The following is a 23,604-nucleotide window of genomic DNA, read 5'->3' as shown; positions in this document are numbered from 1 at the left end:
GACACGGATCTATGTGACGCAGATCCATATGACACGGATCTATGTGACAGATCTATGTGACGCAGATCCATATGACACGGATCTATGTGACAGATCTATGTGACGCAGATCCATATGACACGGATCTATGTGACAGATCTATGTGACGCAGATCCATATGACACGGATCCATATGACACGGATCTATGTGACGCAGATCCATATGACACGGATCTATGTGACAGATCTATGTGACGCAGATCCATATGACACGGATCTATGTGACAGATCTATGTGACGCAGATCCATATGACACGGATCTATGTGACGCAGATCCATATGACACGGATCTATGTGACGCAGATCCATATGACACGGATCTATGTGACAGATCTATGTGACGCAGATCCATATGACACGGATCTATGTGACAGATCTATGTGACGCAGATCCATATGACACGGATCTATGTGACAGATCTATGTGACGCAGATCCATATGACACGGATCTATGTGACAGATCTATGTGACGCAGATCCATATGACACGGATCTATGTGACGCAGATCCATATGACACGGATCTATGTGACGCAGATCCATAAGACACGGATCTATGTGACGCAGATCCATATGACACGGATCTATGTGACAGATCTATGTGACGCAGATCCATATGACACGGATCTATGTGACAGATCTATGTGACGCAGATCCATATGACACGGATCTATGTGACAGATCTATGTGACGCAGATCCATATGACACGGATCTATGTGACGCAGATCCATATGACACGGATCTATGTGACGCAGATCCATAAGACACGGATCTATGTGACGCAGATCCATAAGACACGGATCTATGTGACGCAGATCCATATGACACGGATCTATGTGACAGATCTATGTGACATGTTTTGTGATAACAGCCGGGTCAGATCTGATCCAGATTCTGGTGGACCAGCAGTACCGGACCCTCTACTGCAGAACATCCGCAGGTTCTAGAAGGGTCCCCACCATGATGAATCAGAACCTTCAGGTCTCACAGGCTCTACTGGACCGGACTTACAATTTCACCATAAACATGAAACACTAAAAGGTTCCCTGACCTGACGGTACTGGTTCTACAGGAGGTGGGCCGGTACTGGCCCAGAACAGGACCAGGACTAGACCAGAACAGGACCAGGACTAGACCAGAACAGGGCCAGGACTGGACCAGAACAGGACCAGGACTAGACCAGAACAGGGCCAGGACTGGACCAGAACAGGACCAGGACTAGACCAGAACAGGACCAGGACTAGACCAGAACAGGGCCAGGACTGGACCACAACAGGGCTAGGACTGGACCAGAACAGGGCCAGGACTGGACCAGAACAGGACCAGGACTAAACCAGAACCGGACCATAACCGGACAAGCCTTTTTGTGGTGAAAACCGTGGAACATGGATTCCTCCAGCAGACTGGACAGGTACTGACCCGTGATAAGTGGCTTGCATCAGCGCGGTCCATCCATGAACGGCGTCCTGTTTGTCCACATCAGCGTTCTTGTCCACCATCAGCTGGACCACCTCCAACTGGCCGCTCACCGCCGCCATCATCAGAGGAGACGCTCCCTCCTGATTGGACAAATTCACCTGAGTGGGATCCTCCTCCAGGATCTCCTTAACAAGCTGTGAATTTCCTTAAATGCATAAAAATCACAGAACGTAAACAAGACAACACGTCAACAGGATGAAATATAAACATGTAAACATAACATGAGCAGACACATAAACATGACGTATAAGCATGTAAACATGAGAACAAACATGTAAACATGACATGTAAACATGAGAACAAACATGTAAACATGGCATGTAAACATGATGACAAACATGTAAATATGACATGTAAACATGAGAACAAACATGTAAACATGGCATGTAAACATGATGACAAACATGTAAATATGACATGTAAACATGAGGACAAACATGTAAACATGACATGTAAACATGATGACAAACATGTAAACATGACATGTAAACATGATGACAAACATGTAAATATGACATGTAAACATGAGGACAAACATGTAAACATGACATGTAAATATGACAAACATGTAAACATGACATGTAAACATGATGACAAACATGTAAACATGACATGTAAACATGATGACAAACATGTAAACATGATGACAAACATGTAAACATGACATGTAAACATGATGACAAACATGATGACAAACATGTAAACATGACATGTAAACATGAGAACAAACATGTAAACATGACATGTAAACATGAGGACAAACATGTAAACATGACATGTAAACATGATGACAAACATGTAAACATGACATGTAAACATGATGACAAACATGTAAACATGACATGTAAACATGATGACAAACATGTAAACATGATGACAAACATGTAAACATGACATGTAAACATGATGACAAACATGATGACAAACATGTAAACATGACATGTAAACATGAGAACAAACATGTAAACATGACATGTAAACATGAGGACAAACATGTAAACATGACATGTAAACATGATGAAAAACATGTAAACATGACATGTAAACATGATGACAAACATGTAAACATGACATGTAAACATGAGAACAAACATGTAAACATGACATGTAAACATGATGACAAACATGTAAACATGACATGTAAACATGACGACAAACATGTAAACATGACATGTAAACATGATGACAAACATGTAAACATGACATGTAAACATGAGAACAAACATGTAAACATGACATGTAAACATGATGACAAACATGTAAACATGACATGTAAACATGATGACAAACATGTAAATATGACATGTAAACATGAGGACAAACATGTAAACATGACATGTAAATATGACAAACATGTAAACATGACATGTAAACATGATGACAAACATGTAAACATGACATGTAAACATGATGACAAACATGTAAACATGATGACAAACATGTAAACATGACATGTAAACATGATGACAAACATGATGACAAACATGTAAACATGACATGTAAACATGAGAACAAACATGTAAACATGACATGTAAACATGAGGACAAACATGTAAACATGACATGTAAACATGATGACAAACATGTAAACATGACATGTAAACATGATGACAAACATGTAAACATGACATGTAAACATGATGACAAACATGTAAACATGATGACAAACATGTAAACATGACATGTAAACATGATGACAAACATGATGACAAACATGTAAACATGACATGTAAACATGAGAACAAACATGTAAACATGACATGTAAACATGAGGACAAACATGTAAACATGACATGTAAACATGATGAAAAACATGTAAACATGACATGTAAACATGATGACAAACATGTAAACATGACATGTAAACATGAGAACAAACATGTAAACATGACATGTAAACATGATGACAAACATGTAAACATGACATGTAAACATGACGACAAACATGTAAACATGACATGTAAACATGATGACAAACATGTAAACATGACATGTAAACATGAGAACAAACATGTAAACATGACATGTAAACATGAGAACAAACATGTAAACATGACATGTAAACATGACATGTAAACATGATGACAAACATGTAAACATGACATGTAAACATGACAAGCATGTAAACATGTCATGTAAACATGATAACAAACATGTAAACATGACATGTAAACATGATGACAAACATGTAAACATGACATGTAAACATGATGACAAACATGTAAACATGACATGTAAACATGACAAGCATGTAAACATGTCATGTAAACATGATGACAAACATGTAAACATGACATGTAAACATGATGACAAACATGACAAACATGTAAACATGACATGTAAACATGATGACAAACATGTAAACATGACATGTAAACATGATGACAAACATGTAAACATGACATGTAAACATGAGAACAAACATGTAAACATGATGACAAACATGTAAACATGACATGTAAACATGATGACAAACATGTAAACATGATGACAAACATGTAAACATGACATGTAAACATGATGACAAACGTAAACATGAGGACAAACATGTAAACATGACATGTAAACATGATGACAAACATGTAAACATGACATGTAAACATGATGACAAACATGTAAACATGATGACAAACATGTAAACATGACATGTAAACATGAGGACAAACATGTAAACATGACATGTAAACATGATGACAAACATGTAAACATGAGGACAAACATGTAAACATGACATGTAAACATGAGGACAAACATGTAAACATGACATGTAAACATGATGACAAACATGTAAACATGACATGTAAACATGATGACAAACATGTAAACATGACATGTAAACATGATGACAAACATGTAAACATGATGACAAACATGTAAACATGACATGTAAACATGAGAACAAACATGTAAACATGATGACAAACATGTAAACATGACATGTAAACATGATGACAAACATGTAAACATGATGACAAACATGTAAACATGACATGTAAACATGATGACAAACATGTAAACATGATGACAAACATGTAAACATGACATGTAAACATGATGACAAACATGTAAACATGAGGACAAACATGTAAACATGACATGTAAACATGATGACAAACATGTAAACATGACATGTAAACATGATGACAAACAAGTAAACATGACATGTAAACATGAGGACAAACATGTAAACATGACATGTAAACATGATGACAAACATGTAAACATGATGACAAACATGTAAACATGAGGACAAACATGTAAACATGACATGTAAACATGATGACAAACATGTAAACATGATGACAAACATGTAAACATGACATGTAAACATGATGACAAACATGTAAACATGAGGACAAACATGTAAACATGACATGTAAACATGATGACAAACATGTAAACATGACATGTAAACATGATGACAAACATGTAAACATGACATGTAAACATGACATGTAAACATGAGGACAAACATGTAAACATGACATGTAAACATGATGACAAACATGTAAAAATGAGGACAAACATGTAAACATGACATGTAAACATGAGGACAAACATGTAAACATGACATGTAAACATGATGACAAACATGTAAACATGACATGTAAACATGATGACAAACATGTAAACATGAGGACAAACATGTAAACATGACATGTAAACATGAGGACAAACATGTAAACATGACATGTAAACATGATGACAAACATGTAAAAATGAGGACAAACATGTAAACATGACATGTAAACATGATGACAAACGTAAACATGACATGTAAACATGATGACAAACATGTAAACATGAGGACAAACATGTAAACATGACATGTAAACATGAGGAAAAACATGTAAACATGACATGTAAACATGAGGACAAACATGTAAACATGACATGTAAATATGATGACAAACATGTAAACATGACATGTAAACATGATGACAAACATGTAAACATGAGGACAAACATGTAAACATGACATGTAAACATGAGGACAAACATGTAAACATGAGGACAAACATGTAAACATGACATGTAAACATGAGGACAAACATGTAAACATGACATGTAAACATGAGGACAAACATGTAAACATGACATGTAAACATGAGTGTTTCTGTGCTAGGAAACCAGCTTTGGAGCCTCCTGAGTGTCATGAGGAAGGAGGGCTGAGAATGTGACCAGGAGGTGGTCTGAGAGGTGCAGGGGGGGACTGGCAGATCAGCTGTGGACCAGTTCCTGGTCAGGACCAGATCCATAGTGCTGCCGGCTTTGTGTGTCGGAGGAGTCTGGACCGGTCTGAGACTGAAGGAGGTTCATTAAGTCATTGATCTGAGTTTTGCCAGTGTGAATATTTAGGTCTCCATGACAACCAGCGGTGTGACATCATCAGGTGTGTCAGAGAGTAACACATCCATCTCAGAGATAAAGTGGTTCATGTTGCCTCCTGGAGGCCATATATGACCAGAATGTATGTATCGGTCGGAGCAGAGACCTGGATTACATGATGAGCAGGAAGCCATGGGACACAGAGAGGTAAAGCTCCATGTTTTAGGAAGCAGGACGCCCGTTCCACCTCCTCGTCCAGCAGAGCGAGGTGTCTGGGTGAAATCTGCGTTAAGGGAGAGGACAGCAGGAGTCGCTGTGTTTTCCGGACGGATCCAGGTCTCAGTCAGGACCAGGACCTGAACGTCTGAGACTGACATCAGAGAACTGATGAATTCTGTTTTATTTACTACGGACTGACAGTTCCAGAGACGGGAGGTGACAGAGGATGAGGACAGTGTGGGAGACGGTGGTCCAGAGAGGTCTAGAGGACTGCCTTGTCTGTGGGAGACAGGCCTTGGTCTGTCCCCGTATCAGACGGGGATGTCTGATACGGGGACTAGAGTTGACTAGAAGTCTCTAAACTTCTAGTCAACTCTAAAGCCACTAGCTGTCCTCTGGATCCGGTCCCTACCGACATCCTGCAGAGCATTTTACCTCCAATCAATCTGCAGTGACCCATATTATCATCTCCTCTCTGGAATCCGCTGTCTTTCCCTCTGTCTTCCAGCAAGCTCGGGTCACCCCGCTGCTGAAGAAACCCACACTCAACCCAGTCCAGGTTGGAAACTGCCGGCTGGTCCCACTGGTGCCGTTCATGTCCACACTACTGGAGCGGGTCGTCTTCACTCTCCCAGTTCCTCCATGATAGAAACCAGTTAGATCCACATCAGTCTGGCTTCACTCCACTGGAACTGCTCTCCTGTCTGCTACTGGTTCCCTACAACCAGATCCACCGGTCAGTCCTCAGTCCTGGTCCTGCTGGACCAGATCCACTGGTCAGTCCTGGTCCTGCTGGACCTGTCTGCTGCTTCTGCCAACCATCAGATTCTCCTCTCCACTCTCTGAGCTCGGCATCTCTGGATCTGTCCTCTCCTGGTCCACGTCCTACCTCTCAGGAAGATCCTTCAGAGTATCCTGGTGAGGAGAAGTGTCCAGATCACATGAAAACAGGGGAGCCTCAGGGATCGGTGCTCGGCCCTCTTCTCTTTCCACCATCCACCTCCTCACTCGGTGCAGTTAGAAGCTCTCATGGCTTCTCCTACCACTGCTATGCAGATGACACTCAGCTTTTCCTCTCCTTCCCACCAGATGACACAATGTTTCTCTGAGAATATCAGCTTGTCTTGCTGATATCTCTGCATGGATGAAGGATCGCCACCTTCAGCTCCATCTGTCCAAGACAGAGCTCATTGTCTGTCCAGCCGATCCTTCTGTCATGAAAATTTCATGTTCTGACTTAGATATTCATATATTTCATAGTCCCAGCGTATATTCATTTTTGATTATGGCTTTGTGGGCTTTCTGAAAAGGTCATGATGAACTTAAGAACTTGAGCTTAGTTACAGTGTCTGTTTATTCCCCTTTACAGACACAGCAATGTGTATAGATCTGACATGTCTTCATTCAGACTTCTGAGATCTGATTAGTTAGAACACTCTCTTCCTTGAAGAGGGCTACAGCTAACAATAGATATTTCTTCTTTAGAATAACGTAGATTTAGACCTCCCTTATGCGAGGGTAAAAGGATGGTTCAGCCCGGGACTTAGAGCATTCCAGACTTCTGCCCCGTCGGACCTCTGGACTGTTTCTCCAAAGTGCAGTTTGTATTATTCTGTACTTTATTTTCTGTTCAATAAACTTTGTGATCTTTTTCACTTCAGAACCAGACTCCTCGTCATTGACAGACTTTTTTCCACAATCCTTCCTTACATCCGCAGTTAAGTGTGAAGCTTGACCCTGTCACACTTGTTCCTGCGTCTGCTGCCTGGAATCTGGGTGTCATGGTGGATGACCAGCTGACCTTTAAGGTCCATGTTGCCTCGGTTGCCCGTACCTGCCGAAATGCTCTCTACAACATCAAGAGAATCAGACGTACCTGACAGAACACACGACTCAGCTTCTGGTTCAGGTTCTGGTCATCTCACACATGGATTACTGCAGTTCCCTACTGGCAGGTCTGCCTGCATGCTGGTTAAACCTCTGCAGATGATCCAGAACCAGCAGCACGTCTGGTTTTCTACCAACCCAAACTGGTTCATGTCACTCCGCTGCTAATCGCTCTTCACTGGCATAAAATTTAAAGCTCTGCTTCTGGTTTACAAAACAATAACTGAAACGTCTCCCGTCTACCTTCACTCCCTAATCCAGACCTACACTCCCTCTCCACAGCTACGTTCCACCAGTGAAAGACGCCTCGTGTTACCACCACAACGTGGGACTAAATCACCAGCCAGACTCTTTTCCTCTGTTGTTCCACGATGGTGGAATGATCTCCCAAACTCTGTCCGCTCTGCAGAGTCCCTGTCTACTTTTAAGACCCAGCTGAAGACTCAGCTCTTCAAGGAGAACTTCCACACTTAGTTTAGTTATAATTGTTGGAAAGTTGGAGAACTTAGCCCAGTTCTTTGCAACAAACTTTATGGTATTAATTCTTTGTATTATAATATAGGTGATATTATGGGGTGGGAAGGGAGTTAACAAACAATAAAAAGTCTGAAGCTTCATGTAAGGACCTGCGTCCAACTGGACAGTCCACCATCACCTTCCTACCATGTCCTCTACTGTCTGATTTCCTGCTTGTGTTGTTCTCACTCTGATGTAAGTCGCTTTGGATAAAAGTGTCTAAATGACTGTAGATAGGAATATAATTCCCGCCCAATCTGAAAAAGCCATTTTCCCACCCACACATATCCACCCACCAGGAAAGAAGCCCAGATAAAGCCGAGCACAGGTCATCATCACCGAAGACGAGTGCTATTGCCACAGCTAGCATGGATCCCATTGCGATAAAAACGGACATTCTTCAATCTTTGAGAAAAGATCTCGCTATCATCATCAAAGAGGAAATGAAGAATGCTTTGGCGGATGACTTTGCCATGTTGAGAAAAAAAATACAAGACATAAAGACAGGGATCAATAACAACACCTCTGCCATTCGAGCCAAATTTGACCATGGGAAAGCTAATGTAGTAACCATGGAGGAAGGCTTGTCTGAATGGTCTGACAACGTAGTAGAACTGCAAGAGAAAGTTTCTTCACTCGAAACACAAGCTGCGGAGCTTAAAGAAAAGTGCGAGGATATGAAGGGACGGATGAGAAGGGGCAACATTAGAATTAGAAGTCGACCAATATGGGTTTTTCAGGACCGATACCGATTATTAGTGGTTAGAAGAGGCCGATAATCGATATTTGGAGCCGATATTCATTTGCAGTAAAAGTGTTAAAATTGGCGTTAAAAAAAAAAAAAGTTGAATAATGCAAACACTGAACTTCATTATCATGCCTGAAGCATTTTTATTGAATGACACAAGTAGAAAATAATAGCTCCATAAGTGCCTGAATTTCCTACACTCAGAAAAATCTCTTATAAAGTGGAATAAAAGGTTAAATAAATGAGTCTCTGAAATTTTTCCATGGAAAATACAGTAAAACTAAATAACTACAATTACTTGTCTTTGTTTTAAGTTCAAACACAACAAAAATACAGAGTTCTCAGGCTCAGCGGCACCTCTTGTGGCAGGACTGGATGAGCAATGAAGCAGTGTTTTGAAGTGTTTAGGTCACATGACTAAAAAGCTATTGAACTTTAAAATATTAAAAAATTCATATGAAATAACCCAAGATGAAACTGGAGAAAATAAAGGCAGTGCAACATGTGGCAGGACTGTCTGAGCAATTAGGCGGTGTTTAGAGGTGTGTACGTCACATGACTAAAAAGCTATTGAACTTTAAAATATTAAAAAGTCTTTGCCCCTGTGGTTGCGGAGATAGTTATTTTTAAATTCTGCTGTTGTTACTTTGTTGACGGTCCCTAACTATCCGCCGGTGGTGAAGACCGCTGCGGTGAAATTTACCATCACAACCCCACGACAAAGCAGCGTAGGGTCGGCAACTTATTAGGAGGAGACTGGGTGTTGGAATATAGATGGAAGGTATGAAGTTGAGAAGGCCGTTGCATCGTGCATCTTAACCCCACGACGAGGTGGCTTCGGGTCGAGAGACTGGGGGTCCGAATATCTGTTGAATATCAAACATCAAACTAACTTTACCTCGGTTTGTGAGATGCAGAGTACAGGGAGGTTTATTACAATTTCGGAAGAGCTTTCTGCATTTACCTTTGACACGTGTTTTTTGTCTTCTCACACTAGAAAACTTTTCCTTTCACTCTCCAGCGTGTGAGGACAGCTTCTTCTTCGGAGGCTCGGCCTCTGCCGCTTAACCAATCAGAGGACGGGGTGAACAGCGCAGGAGGCAGCAGGCAGGAGAGAGAGGCGCGGCTGCATCTGAGACGAAAAACCCCAGTTTTAAATTGATTTCTTCATATCGGCCGGTTGGATTTAAAAAAAAAGGCCGATACCGATATACGTAAAATTGCCAAATATCGGCGCCGATAATCGGCCCGACCGATAATCAGTCGACCTCTAACTAGAATCACTGGAGTCCCAGAGCTACAGGGGTCTAGTACGCCGGAGGCCGTTTCTTTGCTCTTGAAGGATGTTTTCCAGATGGATAAGGAGGTACGAGTTGGCCGCTTACACCGTAGTCTGACCAAAAGAACACCCAGAGGAAGGCCAAGCGCAATGATCGCCCAAAGCCAAGTAGACGCCTCGGACATTTTAAGAAGAGCACGAAGTAGCGAAGGTAAACTCCGCTACAAAGGCCACCCCATCTCCATATTTCCATATTTTTCCCCGCTACGCTCCACATCACTTATAATAATGCAGAGATAGAGTTCGTAGATGCTGCTGAGTAAAGGGAAGCATCCTCTCAGCCACAGATAAATTCCTCGACTGAATGACGCGAGGTATTTGATGCAGCCATAAACATTTTGTGCGCAATGTCTATCTGCCATCTGTTACCATTGTGCAGGGGCTCTAGCTGAGCCGTAATTATAGGCAGGCCTATACTTTACGCAAATACGCGTATTCAGACGCGACTCGGAACTGGTAGATGCCCTGATCGAGACTCTCAGTGTTTTAAGTTCATAATGTTTAAGTCCGGGGCTTTTTTGAGTTATGGTGTGTTTGTTCTTGTTTGGATCCCATTGTTTCTCAGGGATCACATGTTTAACCAGAAAAAGAAAAGTGTTTCTCTCGTGCAAGGCAGTGCTCTCATGCAAACAAACTTTTTTTTTTTTTTTAAATTTGTCCTTACAGACTTTTATGGTTTTATTCTCTACCTATTTCTATGTTGATAGATCATTATAATATATGTTAAATTAGCTAAATATTGGTTCTCTCAAGGTCATAACATATAATGTGAAAGGACTTAATAGTCCGGAAATCATTGGTCCATTGAAAAAAGAAAACTCCATCTCCATGCTGAGCATGATTCATTCATTTTCTAAACCGCTTATTCCAATTCAGGGTCACGGGGAAGCTGGAGCCTATCCCAGCTGGCTTTGGGCGACAGGCAGGGTACACCCTGGACAGCTCGCCAGTCCATCGCAGGGCCACACAGAGAGAGAGACAAACAACCACACTCATGCTCACACTCATTCCTAGGGGCAATTTAGAGTGACCAATTAACCTATCACGCATGTCTTTGGATGGTGGGAGGAAGCCGGAGTACCCGGAGAGAACCCACGCATACACGGGGAAAACATGCAAACTCCACACAGAAAGGCCACTGACCAAACCAGCCAAGGATCGAATCAGTGACCTTCTTGCTGTGAGGCCACAGTGCTAACCACTGTGCCACCGTGCAGCCAACAATGATGAGCCTATTTTTATACGCAATATTTTTAATACTGTGCTTCAACAGAGTTGTGGTGTTTTGTTACTCGGTGGAGACTTGAATTGTGCCATGTCCCCTCACATGGACAGACAACCTAGTTCAAAAAGTTCAGTTCCTCAAATGTGTAAGACTCTAAGATATTTATGTAACAGAACTTGGTCTGGTAGACATATGGAGGAGTAGATTCCCAAAAAAACAAGATCTTACTTTCTATTCACACAGGCACTCCTCATACTCCAGAATAGACTTTTTTTTTTTTTTTACCCCTAAAGCTGAGGAACATAGAATAAATGACATTGGAATCCTTCCAATAACCTTATCTGATCATGCACCATTAGTATTAACATGGGATTTGGGACAGACACTAAAAAGAAAATATCGGAGGTTGAATGCTTCACTCTTAAATGATAGGGAATTTTTAGATTTTATAAATACTGAAGTGGATGTCTACTTAGATTTAAATACTATCCCTGAAATATCACCATTGACTTTGTAAGCCAAGGCTTATATCAGAGGTTGCATTATATCTTATCTGTTAACGTTAACAGTGCAAGCAAATTATTATCAATGAGACTTAAGAAACAACAGTCTTCAAATACAGTCCAGAAACCTACGTCAGATGAAACTACGATAACTAAACCAGACAAGATTGCTGATAGCTTTGCCGATTACTATAAATCCCTGTATGAAAATTTAGACACGATGCCGAATTGACATGTTTTTTTGGAAAATATCAAACTAAAATCTCTCCCTGAGGCTATGGCAAAACAATTAGATGAACCAATTACAATTCAAGAAATCAAACAAGTAATCTCTCAGCTCAAAAACAATAAAAGTCCAGGCTCAGATGCTTTCATCAATGAATTTTACAAAACATTTTCAGAAAAAGTTGCACCTTTGTTGCTGAATGCCTATCATTATGCTTTGCAATGTCATGATGTGGTGGTTTGTGTTTTTCCTTAGTGCAGGTTTCCTGTTTTATTTTGTAGTGTTTCCTGTTTGGTTCCCTTGTTTGTTGTTTAGCTTTATTGATTTCCTGTTCATTGAGTTCACCTGGTCTTGTTTCAGTTCATTCCGTACACCCGTTTCTTGTTTGGTTCCCCAGTGTATTTATACCCCTCAGTTTCAGTTCTTCGTTGCTGGATCATTTTGTTGCGCTAGTTTCTTTGTTGTAGTCCCCGAAGATCCTTGGTTAAAAATAAATCTACTAAAATCTGCATCCCTGTTCCCTCATCTCTGCGTTTGGGTCCATACCTTCATCTTCCTCACCGCCACTCCTTGACATGCAATTTGGAACCATGGCGCCTTCCTGGAATGATGCCACAACTGTTGTGATTGATAAAGAGGGCAAAGACCCCAAAAGCTAAACGTGTCAGTAAAATTGTTACAGAAATAATAAGTCCAGACTAAACTGGGTTCATGACAGGGAGACACTATGGAGACAAAGTTCGTAGATTGTTGAACAATGTCCTATACTAAAGCCAATCAGGATGAAGTTATGGTACTGTCTCTTGATGCCCAAAAGGCCTGGCAATACTTGCATCACACTCTGGACAGATACCAGTTTGGCCCAAATTTCTTAAAATGGATACAAATTTTATATTCTAATCCATTAGCTGCAGTAAAGGTAGGCAGGACTTTGTCAGAGAGGTTTGCGTTGGGGCGAGGCTGCCCCCTGTCACCTCTGCTCTTCAATATCAGTATAGAGCCTCTGGCACAGTTAATTAGAGACAGTCATGACATTAAGGGGGTCATGATAAATGGCGAACAACACAAACTATCTATATATGCTGATGATGTTCTACTACATATATCTGATCCCAAACCAACAATCCCTCATCTGAAGCTGTTAATTGAAAACTATGGATATCTTTCCGGCTATAAGGTCAACATAGATAAAACTCTCGCTATGGATATCACAAACTGTAAAAACCTGGAGTGGATTTAAATGGCCAAAAGATGGCATAAAATACCTTGGTGTTCAAATACCTCCATAACTTGAAGATTTATATCATGTAAATTATTGTTGTGATGCAAGTTTTTTGCTCTTTCTGATTATGTTGTTTTCTTTCAGGCACACTCTGGGCCTCTGTAGCCGCTGACTGATTCCAGAGCTGATCATCACCTGTGTCGTTATTTTCAGCTGTAAGCAATTCCTCATTAAGCACTTGCTTTTAAGCGTCCTACTAGCTCTCAACTGGTGCAAGTTCTTCAGCTTCTTCTCAGCTCAGGACTCTTCCAGCGGCTGCAGAGTCCTGAGGTGCTTTGCCTGTTTGCTTCTTTTCTGAGAAACTTCTGAGGTCTTTTGCCTCAGCCCTTGGTTCTTCCTTTTGCAAAGGAAATAAACCCGTTTTTGTGAGTCCTGCCTTTGGGTCCGTGCTTACCTCTTACCTCAATATGACTATTCATATAAAGAGAAGGTGGGAGAGTGAAATCAACACCCATCTATCAGACGACAACTGAGGAGTGATATGCGCTGAGGTACATCTGGTGACCAGTTCCAGTATTTGGAGAGAGTATAAATGGAAAGTTATTTGTAGATTTTTTAGAACTTCAGAAATTACTTCAAAATACAGGACTGGAAACCCTGACACCTGCTGGTGAAACTGTGGCACAGATATCGGTACACATACCCATATATTTTGGTCATGTCCCAATATCAGTATATTATGGGATGATATTGTTACAGCCATCAACATGGTCTTCCAACAAAGTTTGGACAAGGAACCCTGCTTGGCAATCTTGGGCCTAATCCCCGATGGCTTCCACGGAAAGGACAAAAAATACGTTTTGGGGATATTATTGACTGCTGCACTCAAATGTATAACTATTAAGTGGCTAAAACTGGAGCCACTCACTTATTCCATGTGAATCGAGAAAGTCAGAGAAATATGTGATGGAAGGCATTACCTTTTCATTAAGGATACAAAAGGAGTTGTTTAATAGAAGGTGGGGTCCTGCAAAAGTCCTGTTATGTCAAAAATAAGTCTGATATGCATATGTATTATGTATTTATTCATTTATTTATTTGTTTATTGTACTATTTGTTTTGTGTTTTATTTTCAATTCTGCCTAGCTTTGCAAGCATTTAACTGCAGACGTGTAGATGTGGTATATTTGTATTTCTTAAGCATTGCAAAATTTAATAAAAAGTAAGTTCTTAAAAAGATTTTTTTTTTAAATTAAAAAAAAAAGGGTAGCCCCATCGTGTGCAATTTTTCTTGACAGTTTTTGAGAGAAAACCTTATTTTCTCTCGAGTGATACATTGCAGCATCTCATGAATCCACTTATTGTGAGTAGGGGGAGCAGCATGTGTCCACTTCAAAAGGATGAGCCGTTGCGCGAGTAAGGTAGGGAAAGCTGTTGTATGTTGTGAGGATTTTGACGCGTGTTGGAGGGACACCAAAAAGAGCCACTCGTGGTTCAGGTTGCACAGTTTGTCCTATTGCAGCACTGATTGTCTCAAAAATCGCAGACCAGCATTCAGACAGCTTTGGACACTGCAGGAACATGTGGACATGATCAGCGGGAGAGCCTCTGCATCTGTAGCATTGGTCTGATTTTTCAGAGTAAATTTTGGCAAGTTTGGCATTTGTCAGATGTGTTCTGTGCAAGATTTTACATTGCAGCAGACCATGTCTGGCACATATGGAGGAGGTATGTATGCGTTTTAAGATTTGTTCCCAGCATTCTTCAGGGATAGGGGTCCCCAGGTCCTGGCCCCAGCCAGCCCTCAGTGAATGCAGCTGTTTTTGAGATAGTATATGGATGTAATTATAGGCAAACCTGGTCAACAACAGTCTCTGGACAGTGGTTTGGGAAGTGGGGAAAGAGAGATTGGATGAAGTGCCTAACTTGGAAAAAGCGGAAGAGGTGCGTGGATCGCAGGTCAAATTTAGCTGATAAGCCGGCAAAGGAAGGGAAAATCCCTTTAATATATCAGTCTCTAACTGAGCAAAGACCTTTCTCAAATCAGGACCCAAAGGATGAATCTGAGAGGGAAGGCTGGAATTGGTGGTTCTGGTAAATTGGAAATAGGCTTGATGGGGAGTTTAGTCCAAAGGTCTTCATTAGGGTGTTTGTAATAACGGGCGCATGAACTAATTTGTTTTCACGCACACACACACACACACACACACACACACACACACACACACACACAAACATGTACAGTTGTCAGACAGCACATTAATAGCAATCCACATGGGCACTGCAAACTTCCTTAACTCCTTGATACCAACAGTGTTTTACTTTTATACACATTTGCTTCCAATTCCAACGAAATTTCCAAACTGTCCTTACAGAAAAAAAAGGAAAAGATTTCTCAAGCAGATAAACCTTCCCTAAATTGTAATGCAGATTAAGTAACAGAAATGTATGCATATAGTCCAGCCACAGTGTAAGAAAGAGAGAGAAGAGCTAATATTACGCAGAAACAGTCTGTTTACAATTTTACAAACACTATGTTTGAATACAGTGTTCATATGTACATCTGGCATCAGGACTCCCTGGGCCGCAGTTTGATAATCGATTTTGTAGTCGTATCGTCGGACCTGCGGCCACATGATTTGGACACTCTGGTGAAGAGGGGGACGAAGCTGTCAACTGATCACCACCTGGTGCTGAGTTGGCTCACCCAATACGTTGTGCAGATCCGCTGGGAACGTCTGGCTGAGTCCCCTGTCAGAGCAAGCTTCAACTCCCACCTTCAGCAGAGCTTCAACCATGTCCCGAGTGAAGATCTCCTCAATCCTACCAACACGTTTTCCAATGAGGAAGCAGAGCTGGTGGACTCAGGGGTGGACTCTCCTATCTCTGGGGCTGAAGTCGCTGAGGTGGTCAAAAAGCTCCTTGGCAGCAAGGCCCCGGGGGTGGATGAGATCCGCCCGGAGTTCCTTAAGGCTCTGGATGCTGTGGGGCTGTCCTGGCTGACACGCCTCTGCAGCATCGCGTGGACATCGGGGGCAGTACCGCTGGATTGGCAGACTGGGGTGGTGGTCCCCCTTTTTAAGAAGTGGGACCGGAGGGTGTGTTCCAATTACAGGGGAATCACACTCCTCAGCCTCCCTGGTAAGGTCTATTCAGGGGTCCTGGAGAGGAGGGTCCGCCGGATAGTCGAATCCCGGATTGAGGAGGAGCAGTGTGGTTTTCGTCCTGGTCGCGGAACAGTGGACCAGCTCTATACCCTCTTTGGGGTCCTGGAGGGGGCATGGGAGTTTGCCCAACCAGTCTACATGTGCTTTGTGGACCTGGAGAAGGCGTTCGACTGTGTCCCCCGGGGGCTCCTGTGGGGGGTACTCCGGGAGTATGGGGTACCGGACCCCCTTGTACGAGCTGTCCGGTCCCTGTACGACAGGTGTCAGAGCTTGGTCCACATTGCCGGTAGTAAGTCGGATTCGTTTCCGGTGAGGGTTGGACTCCGCCAAGGCTGCCCTTTATCATTCTGTTCATAACGGATTCTGTTCATAACTTATATGGACAGAATTTCTAGGTGCAGCCGAGGTGTTGAGGGGATCCGGCTTGGTGGCCTCAGGATTGGGTCCCTGCTTTTTGCGGATGACGTGGTCCTGTTGGCTTCATCTGGTCGTGATCTCCAGCTCTCGCTTGAGCGATTCGTGGCCGAGTGTGAAGCGGCTGGGATGAGAATCAGCACCTCCAAATCTGAGACCATGGTCCTCAGCCGGAATAGGGTGGATTGCCCTCTCCGGGTCGGGAGTCAGGTCCTGCCTCAAGTGGAGGAGTTTAAATATCTCGGGGTCTTGTTCACGAGTGAGGGAAGGATGGAGCGTGAGATGGACAGACGGATCGGTGCGGCGTCTGCAGTAATGTGGACTCTGAGCCGGTCTGTCGTGGTGAAGAAGGAGCTGAGCCAGAAGGCGAAGCTCTCCATTTACCAGTCGATCTACGTTCCTACCCTCACCTATGGTCATGAGCTGTGGGTCGTGACCGAAAGAACCAGATCTCGTATACAGGCGGCTGAAATGAGTTTCCTCCGCAGGGTGGCCGGGCTCTCCCTTAGAGATAGGGTGAGGAGCTCGGTCATCCGGGAGGAGATCAGAGTAGAGCCGCTGCTCCTCCGCATCGAGAGGAACCAGTTGAGGTGGCTCGGGCATCTGGTCAGGATGCCTCCTGGACCTCCCTGGTGAGGTGTTCCAGGCACGTCCCTCTGGGAGGAGACCCCGGGGAAGACCCAGGACACGCTGGAGGGATTATATCTCTCGGCTGGCCTGGGAACGCCTCGGGATCCCCCCGCAGAGTTGGCAAATGTGGCTGGGGAGAGGGAAGTCTGGGCTTCCCTGCTTAGGCTGCTGCCCCCGCGACCCGACCCCGGATAAGTGGCAGAAGATGAAGATGAAGTGTTTGTACAGGGACCGCCAGCATACTGTGTATACTTTCTTATTGTGTGAAAGCCCAACTAGGGACGGGCATTGAAAATTAGCCTTGGCTAAAATGCTGCAGTATGCGCCATCATTCATGGAGCGTACTTGTCCCTATCAAATAAAAATAAAATAAAAATTAAATACCCCAGTGGACGTCTAAGAGTCAAAAAACTCAGTCCACCCTAACCCCCTGACAGCTGCCAGAGAGCGTAGGTTTGAAACCTTCATGCTGATGAGATAGAGGGCCCCTCTTTCCCAGCCCGTCAAACTCCCCCAGCTCTGGTGTCTGGAAAGTCATAAGTTTCTGGTTCTCCTGCCACTGCTCTATCACAGGAGAAATTACCAGAGAGGGGAAGACATACTCATCGTCCCACTGGTCAGAGAGAGTACGGTTTTCAGCAAATGCTCTCAATGATTCTTGTAAAGAAGTACAGACCTCTTGCATCAGCCTTTTGGGTCTGTCCCGAGTATATCCAGCTGACCAGCCAGAGTAGAAACCGAAGATTTTAGGAGGTGTGACCGGTGTAAGAATCCGAGAAGAAAACAGCTTGTTTCCAAACAGGAGCTCCTCAAACAACCAGAACCCAGGAGTACAGACAGGCTCAAAGAAGAAGATCCAGCAGGCGAGCAACACTGACCCGTAGAAAGGTGTCAAACCTTTTATCCAAAGCGACTTACATCAGAGTGAGAACAACACAAGCAGGAAATCAAACAGTAGAGGACATGGTAGGAAGATGCTGGTGGACTGTCCAGTTGGACGCAGGTCCTTACATGAAGTGCTACAGGCTTTTTTGCTGTTTTTTCTGTTTTGTTTTTTGTTTTTCTCCCATCCCACCCCACAATATTACTTGTGTTAAAATACAAAGAATTAATACCATGTTTGTTGCAAAGAACTGGGTGAAGTTCTCCAACTCCTCTGACAAATATAGCTAAACTAAGTGCAGAACTGCTACTTGAAGAGCTGAGTCTTCAATCTATTTGTGCCAGAGGGTCGAGGTGCCCAAACTGTTGACCACTGGGACTCTATCCCCGTAGGACAGTTGAGACAGCACACACTATCCATGCACACTCTCTCTGTGACACCCTCCCAAAGCTTTTTCTGAAATGTATTCAGATTTATTATTTGCTCCCCAAATAAACACTCAAAAACCTTTAGCCCCTGTGTCCCTCATCGGAGGAATTTGGGCAGAATTCAGGCTTAACATTATTGTCGTCGATGAAAAGGGGCCCTACAGAAAAAGTTTGTGAACGACTGTTAGTGGAACCGCTTGATGGGGAGATGGTGTTAGTTTCAGCGAGGCTTTCTGCAGCAACGATGCTGGAACAGTCATCTGGTCCACAAAGCAAAATTAACATACCCAGATATCCCATTGTTACCTGGTTGACTTACCCGCATGGGTGTAGCGGACACAGGGTACATGGGGGACATGTCTCCTGCACTTTTTACAGCTGAAGGGGCTAAGTCTAAAGAAAGCTACTGAGATAGCTTGGCCCGAGAGTTTGTTTGACGCGCTGCTTCGTCATGATTGACTTCCACTCAGATCACTTAATTTCAGGTTCATCCATCTTTATTCCTTTTGCAATAATCTTGTGGCAAATACACGTCTATTCGCGCCCTGTGATCAAAAACCTTTTGCCCTTCCGGGCCAAACATCTACCCAACCAGTGGGCCCTCTAACAGCACCAATGAGGAACACAGTCAAACAAATTGGCTCCTATAAATGCCATTACAGCCACAATAAATTTTATACGTGTTGAAACATGTGTTTTCGAGTCGCACCCAAACGCAATTATGAGCAGGATAAGCGAAGGCAGCTAGCAAATGCCGTGTTCATCAAACCAGCTAAAAGACTGAAATTTCCTACAGTTTCTTCCAAACAATAAGATGGTTCATGCTGTTGAACATAGACATTGCTGAGCTGAAACAGATATTTTATATTCTATATTTTATATCAAATCGCCTGTGTGGACTTTAAAACATGATCAATTTATTTAGCTAAGCTAGCTGGTTAAGGTAGAGGTGGAAGTATCTACTCCATTACATTTACCTTGAATAGACTTGCTTTTATCAACTCCTTTATCTCTGAGATTCAAACTACCAGTGTCTATGTAGTAGGGGACTTGAATGCTGATATATCAGACAAGAGGTCCTTATTTGCCAAAATTTGCTGCAATTTTGTGATGACAATAAGTTCGTTTTATCCACTCAAAGGTTATTACCTGCAGATAGTTTTTCATATGTGAGTTAGGCCTGGCATACAACTTCATGACTTGATCATTGCATTAGTTCTGCTGATGGTCATGACATCATAAGCTCTATAGAAACTATTTATGAGGCATCAATATCTGACCACATTCCGCTTATAAATACATTAGACTTTGGTAGTCTCCCTAAGCTCTGCCAGGAGGTAAAAAACACTCATAAGAACAAACTTGATTGGTCTAAACTTACAAAAGACAACAAGCTATCATATAATGGAAGAACTGATGTCCTGTTAAGTGAAATTTATTTGCCAGTTGATGCTGTTTCATGTACTGATGTGAACTGGGACAAAATCTCTCACCATGAAGGTCTTTGTATGAACATATTGTTGGAGCTCTGTATAATGCTAGTATACCACTCTATGCTTACAGTGACAATAGGTCCAGGATTAAGCCCGGATGGAACAAGTATGTGGCAAATGATCATACTCAAGCTAAGAATGCTTTTAGGGCTTGGGTCCATGCTGGACGACCCAGAGAAGGGCCTGCCCATGATTTTAAAAAGCTTACTAACTCTATAAATATGCAGTTCGCCATGTTAACAAACATGCACACCAAATCAGCCCAGACTCCATGGCAGAAAAAATCCTTGCAAAAGATGTTACTGGTTTTTGGAAGGAGGTGAAATCTCTGAATACAAACTCCACATCTTTTCCACCTTAGAGGGGGCCTCTGGTTGTGATGACATAGCTGGACTCTGGAGGCAAAATTACTCTGGACTATTCAACAGTGTTCAGAGCGATCCCTACATAGTGAGTAAGACTGTCCACTCTGACAACATGGAAATTACAGTTAAGGAAATCCTTCAGGCCATCTCAGAATTAGCCAACAAAGCATGTGGTCCAGATGAAATGTCTGCTGAAAAACGGCAAGTCCAAGAGCAGCAGGTCTCCTTGCTATGTGCTTTACAGCTTGTATGCACCATGGTGTGTTTCCAAACTCCATGCTGTCTGTTACCTTAGTGCCTATCTTAAAGGATAAAGTGGGCAGGGTGGGGAGATAATTATCAGCCCATTGCTTTAGCTCGTGTGTTGTCGAAGACCTTGGAGAGAATTCTACTTGACAGATTGCAGGTATATCTATGCACCTCTGATGATCAGTTTAGTTTTAAGACTAATCATAGTACGGATTTATGTATCTATGTGCTTTAGGAGATGGTGGGAAAATATAGAAGACATAACTCTCTGTATTCATTGGTTTTATTGATGCTTCAAAGGCTTTTGACCGTATTAATAATTTTAAATTATTTTCAAAAGGACATCAGAGGGGAGTGCCTGATGTGTTTTTAAGAATCCTGTCCTATTGGGACTCTAATCAGAGCCTGCGGGTTGGATGGGGAACAGCTGTCTCTGCACCTTTCGGGACAATTAATGGCGTTCGTCAGGGGGACTCTTATCACTGTGTCTCTTTCATGTTTATATGGATGATCTCTAAGACCAGTTAAGGAAATGCAAAACTGGCTGTATGCTTGGCAGTGCACTGATTAACCATCTCGATGATTTGGCCATTGGCTCACCCTGCAGTGCTGGCTTTCAAGAGCTGCTCACCATTTGTTCCATTATGGTTCAAACTTTGATGTAAATTATAATGCTAAAAAGAGTACTGTTATGATTTGTAGAGTAAACGGGGACAGAGACCTGACCTTTCTGACCTTATGGATCTTGTAATGAGATTATAAGAATATTCGCCCAGCCTTCTTTCAGTACTATGAGATACCAGTCTGCTATGTGGAAGCACTGGTACTCTTATCTATTTTAAATATGTTTGTATGTCTGTTTTGTTGTTTTTTTGTTTTGTTTAGTCTTTTTTTTTTTTAATGGACCTAGAGTCTGAATAAAGAAAGAAAAAGAAAAAAAAAGAAAAGATTACCTGAAACACTTTTTGGTTAAATTGTGCTGTCAGGAGTTGTTTTGTAAGTGTTTTAACTAGAATAATATTATTCTAAGTAACAATAAGCTGCTCTTTCTGGGGCATCTCCAGCCTTTGAGGACATGTTTGTGCGTGGAAAAAGTCCCCCCCCAATCTCCCCAGGGTAGGGTGGGTGGCTGTACATTTCTCCAGCTCGGGTTCTCTACCAGAGTCCTGGGAGGCTCCTCCTCAGTATCTCAGCTGTTCCTAGGACTGATCTCTTCTGGAAGGAGATGTCTGATGTTCCACCAGGTATCTGTTGGAGCCACTTCTCCAGTGGGGGGGACACGGCCCCCAGTGCTCCCATCACTATGGATACTACTGTTGCTTTCACCCTCCAGACCTTCTCCAGGTCTTCTTTGAGGCCTTGGTACTTCTCCAGTTTCTCCTTTTTCCTGATATTTCCATCATTGGGGATGGATCCATCGATCACTTCGGCTTTCCTCTGCTGCTTCTCCATGATCACTATGTCCGCTTGGTTGGCCACCACCATTTTATCTGTCTGGATCTGGAAGTCCCAGAGGATCTTAGCCCTCTCATTCTCCATCATCTTGGGGGGAGTTTCCCACTGGGACTGAGGGGTCTCCAGTCCATATTCTGGATGTTCCTGTACACTATGCCAGTTACTTGGTTATGGCCTCCATGTATTCTTTGCCTGAAAGTATCATGCACCCTGCTGTGAGGGGCTGGATTGTTTCAGGGGCTCCTTTGCATTGTCTGCACCTGGGATCCTGCCTGGTGTGGTGGATCTGGACTCCTGTCTGGTATGGTAGACCTGGGATCCTACCTGGTGTGGTAGACCTGGGATCCTGTCTGGTATGGTAGATCTTGGATCCTGCCTGGTGTGGTAGACCTGGACTCCTGTCTGGTATGGTAGACCTGGGATCCTACCTGGTGTGGTGGATCTGGAGTCCTGTCTGGTATGGTAGACCTGGGATCCTACCTGGTGTGGTAGACCTGGGATCCTGTCTGGTATGGTAGATCTTGGATCCTGCCTGGTGTGGTAGACCTGGGATCCTGTCTGGTATGGTAGACCTGGGATCCTACCTGGTGTGGTAGACCTGGGATCCTGCCTGGTGTGGTAGACCTGGGATCCTGTCTGGTATGGTAGACCTGGGATCCTGTCTGGTATGGTAGACCTGGGATCCTGTCTGGTATGGTAGACCTGGGATCCTGCCTGGTCTGGTAGACCTGGGATCCTGTCTGGTGTGGTAGACCTGGGATCCTGTCTGGTGTGGTAGACCTGGGATCC

General features: G+C 43.0%; 1 protein-coding gene across 1 annotated transcript in view; it reads right to left on the bottom strand.

Moving 5' to 3' along the window:
• Window positions 1-23,604, bottom strand: part of anks6 (ankyrin repeat and sterile alpha motif domain containing 6) — a gene marked incomplete at its 3' end in the record, with an annotated part of 85,762 nt that overhangs the window by 46,361 nt on the left and 15,797 nt on the right. Inside the window, exon 6 of the mRNA XM_079259579.1 lies at window positions 1,458-1,662. Within this exon, the coding sequence (XP_079115705.1) occupies window positions 1,458-1,662 (205 nt within the window). The remainder of the gene's footprint in view (window positions 1-1,457; window positions 1,663-23,604) is intronic.

The sequence above is a fragment of the Telmatherina bonti genome, assembly GCF_933228915.1.
Source record: "Telmatherina bonti genome assembly, chromosome: 20".
Lineage (NCBI taxonomy): Eukaryota > Metazoa > Chordata > Actinopteri > Atheriniformes > Telmatherinidae > Telmatherina > Telmatherina bonti.
The sequence above is the reverse complement of the archived record's forward strand: the minus strand, read 5'-3'. Positions and strand labels throughout refer to the sequence as shown.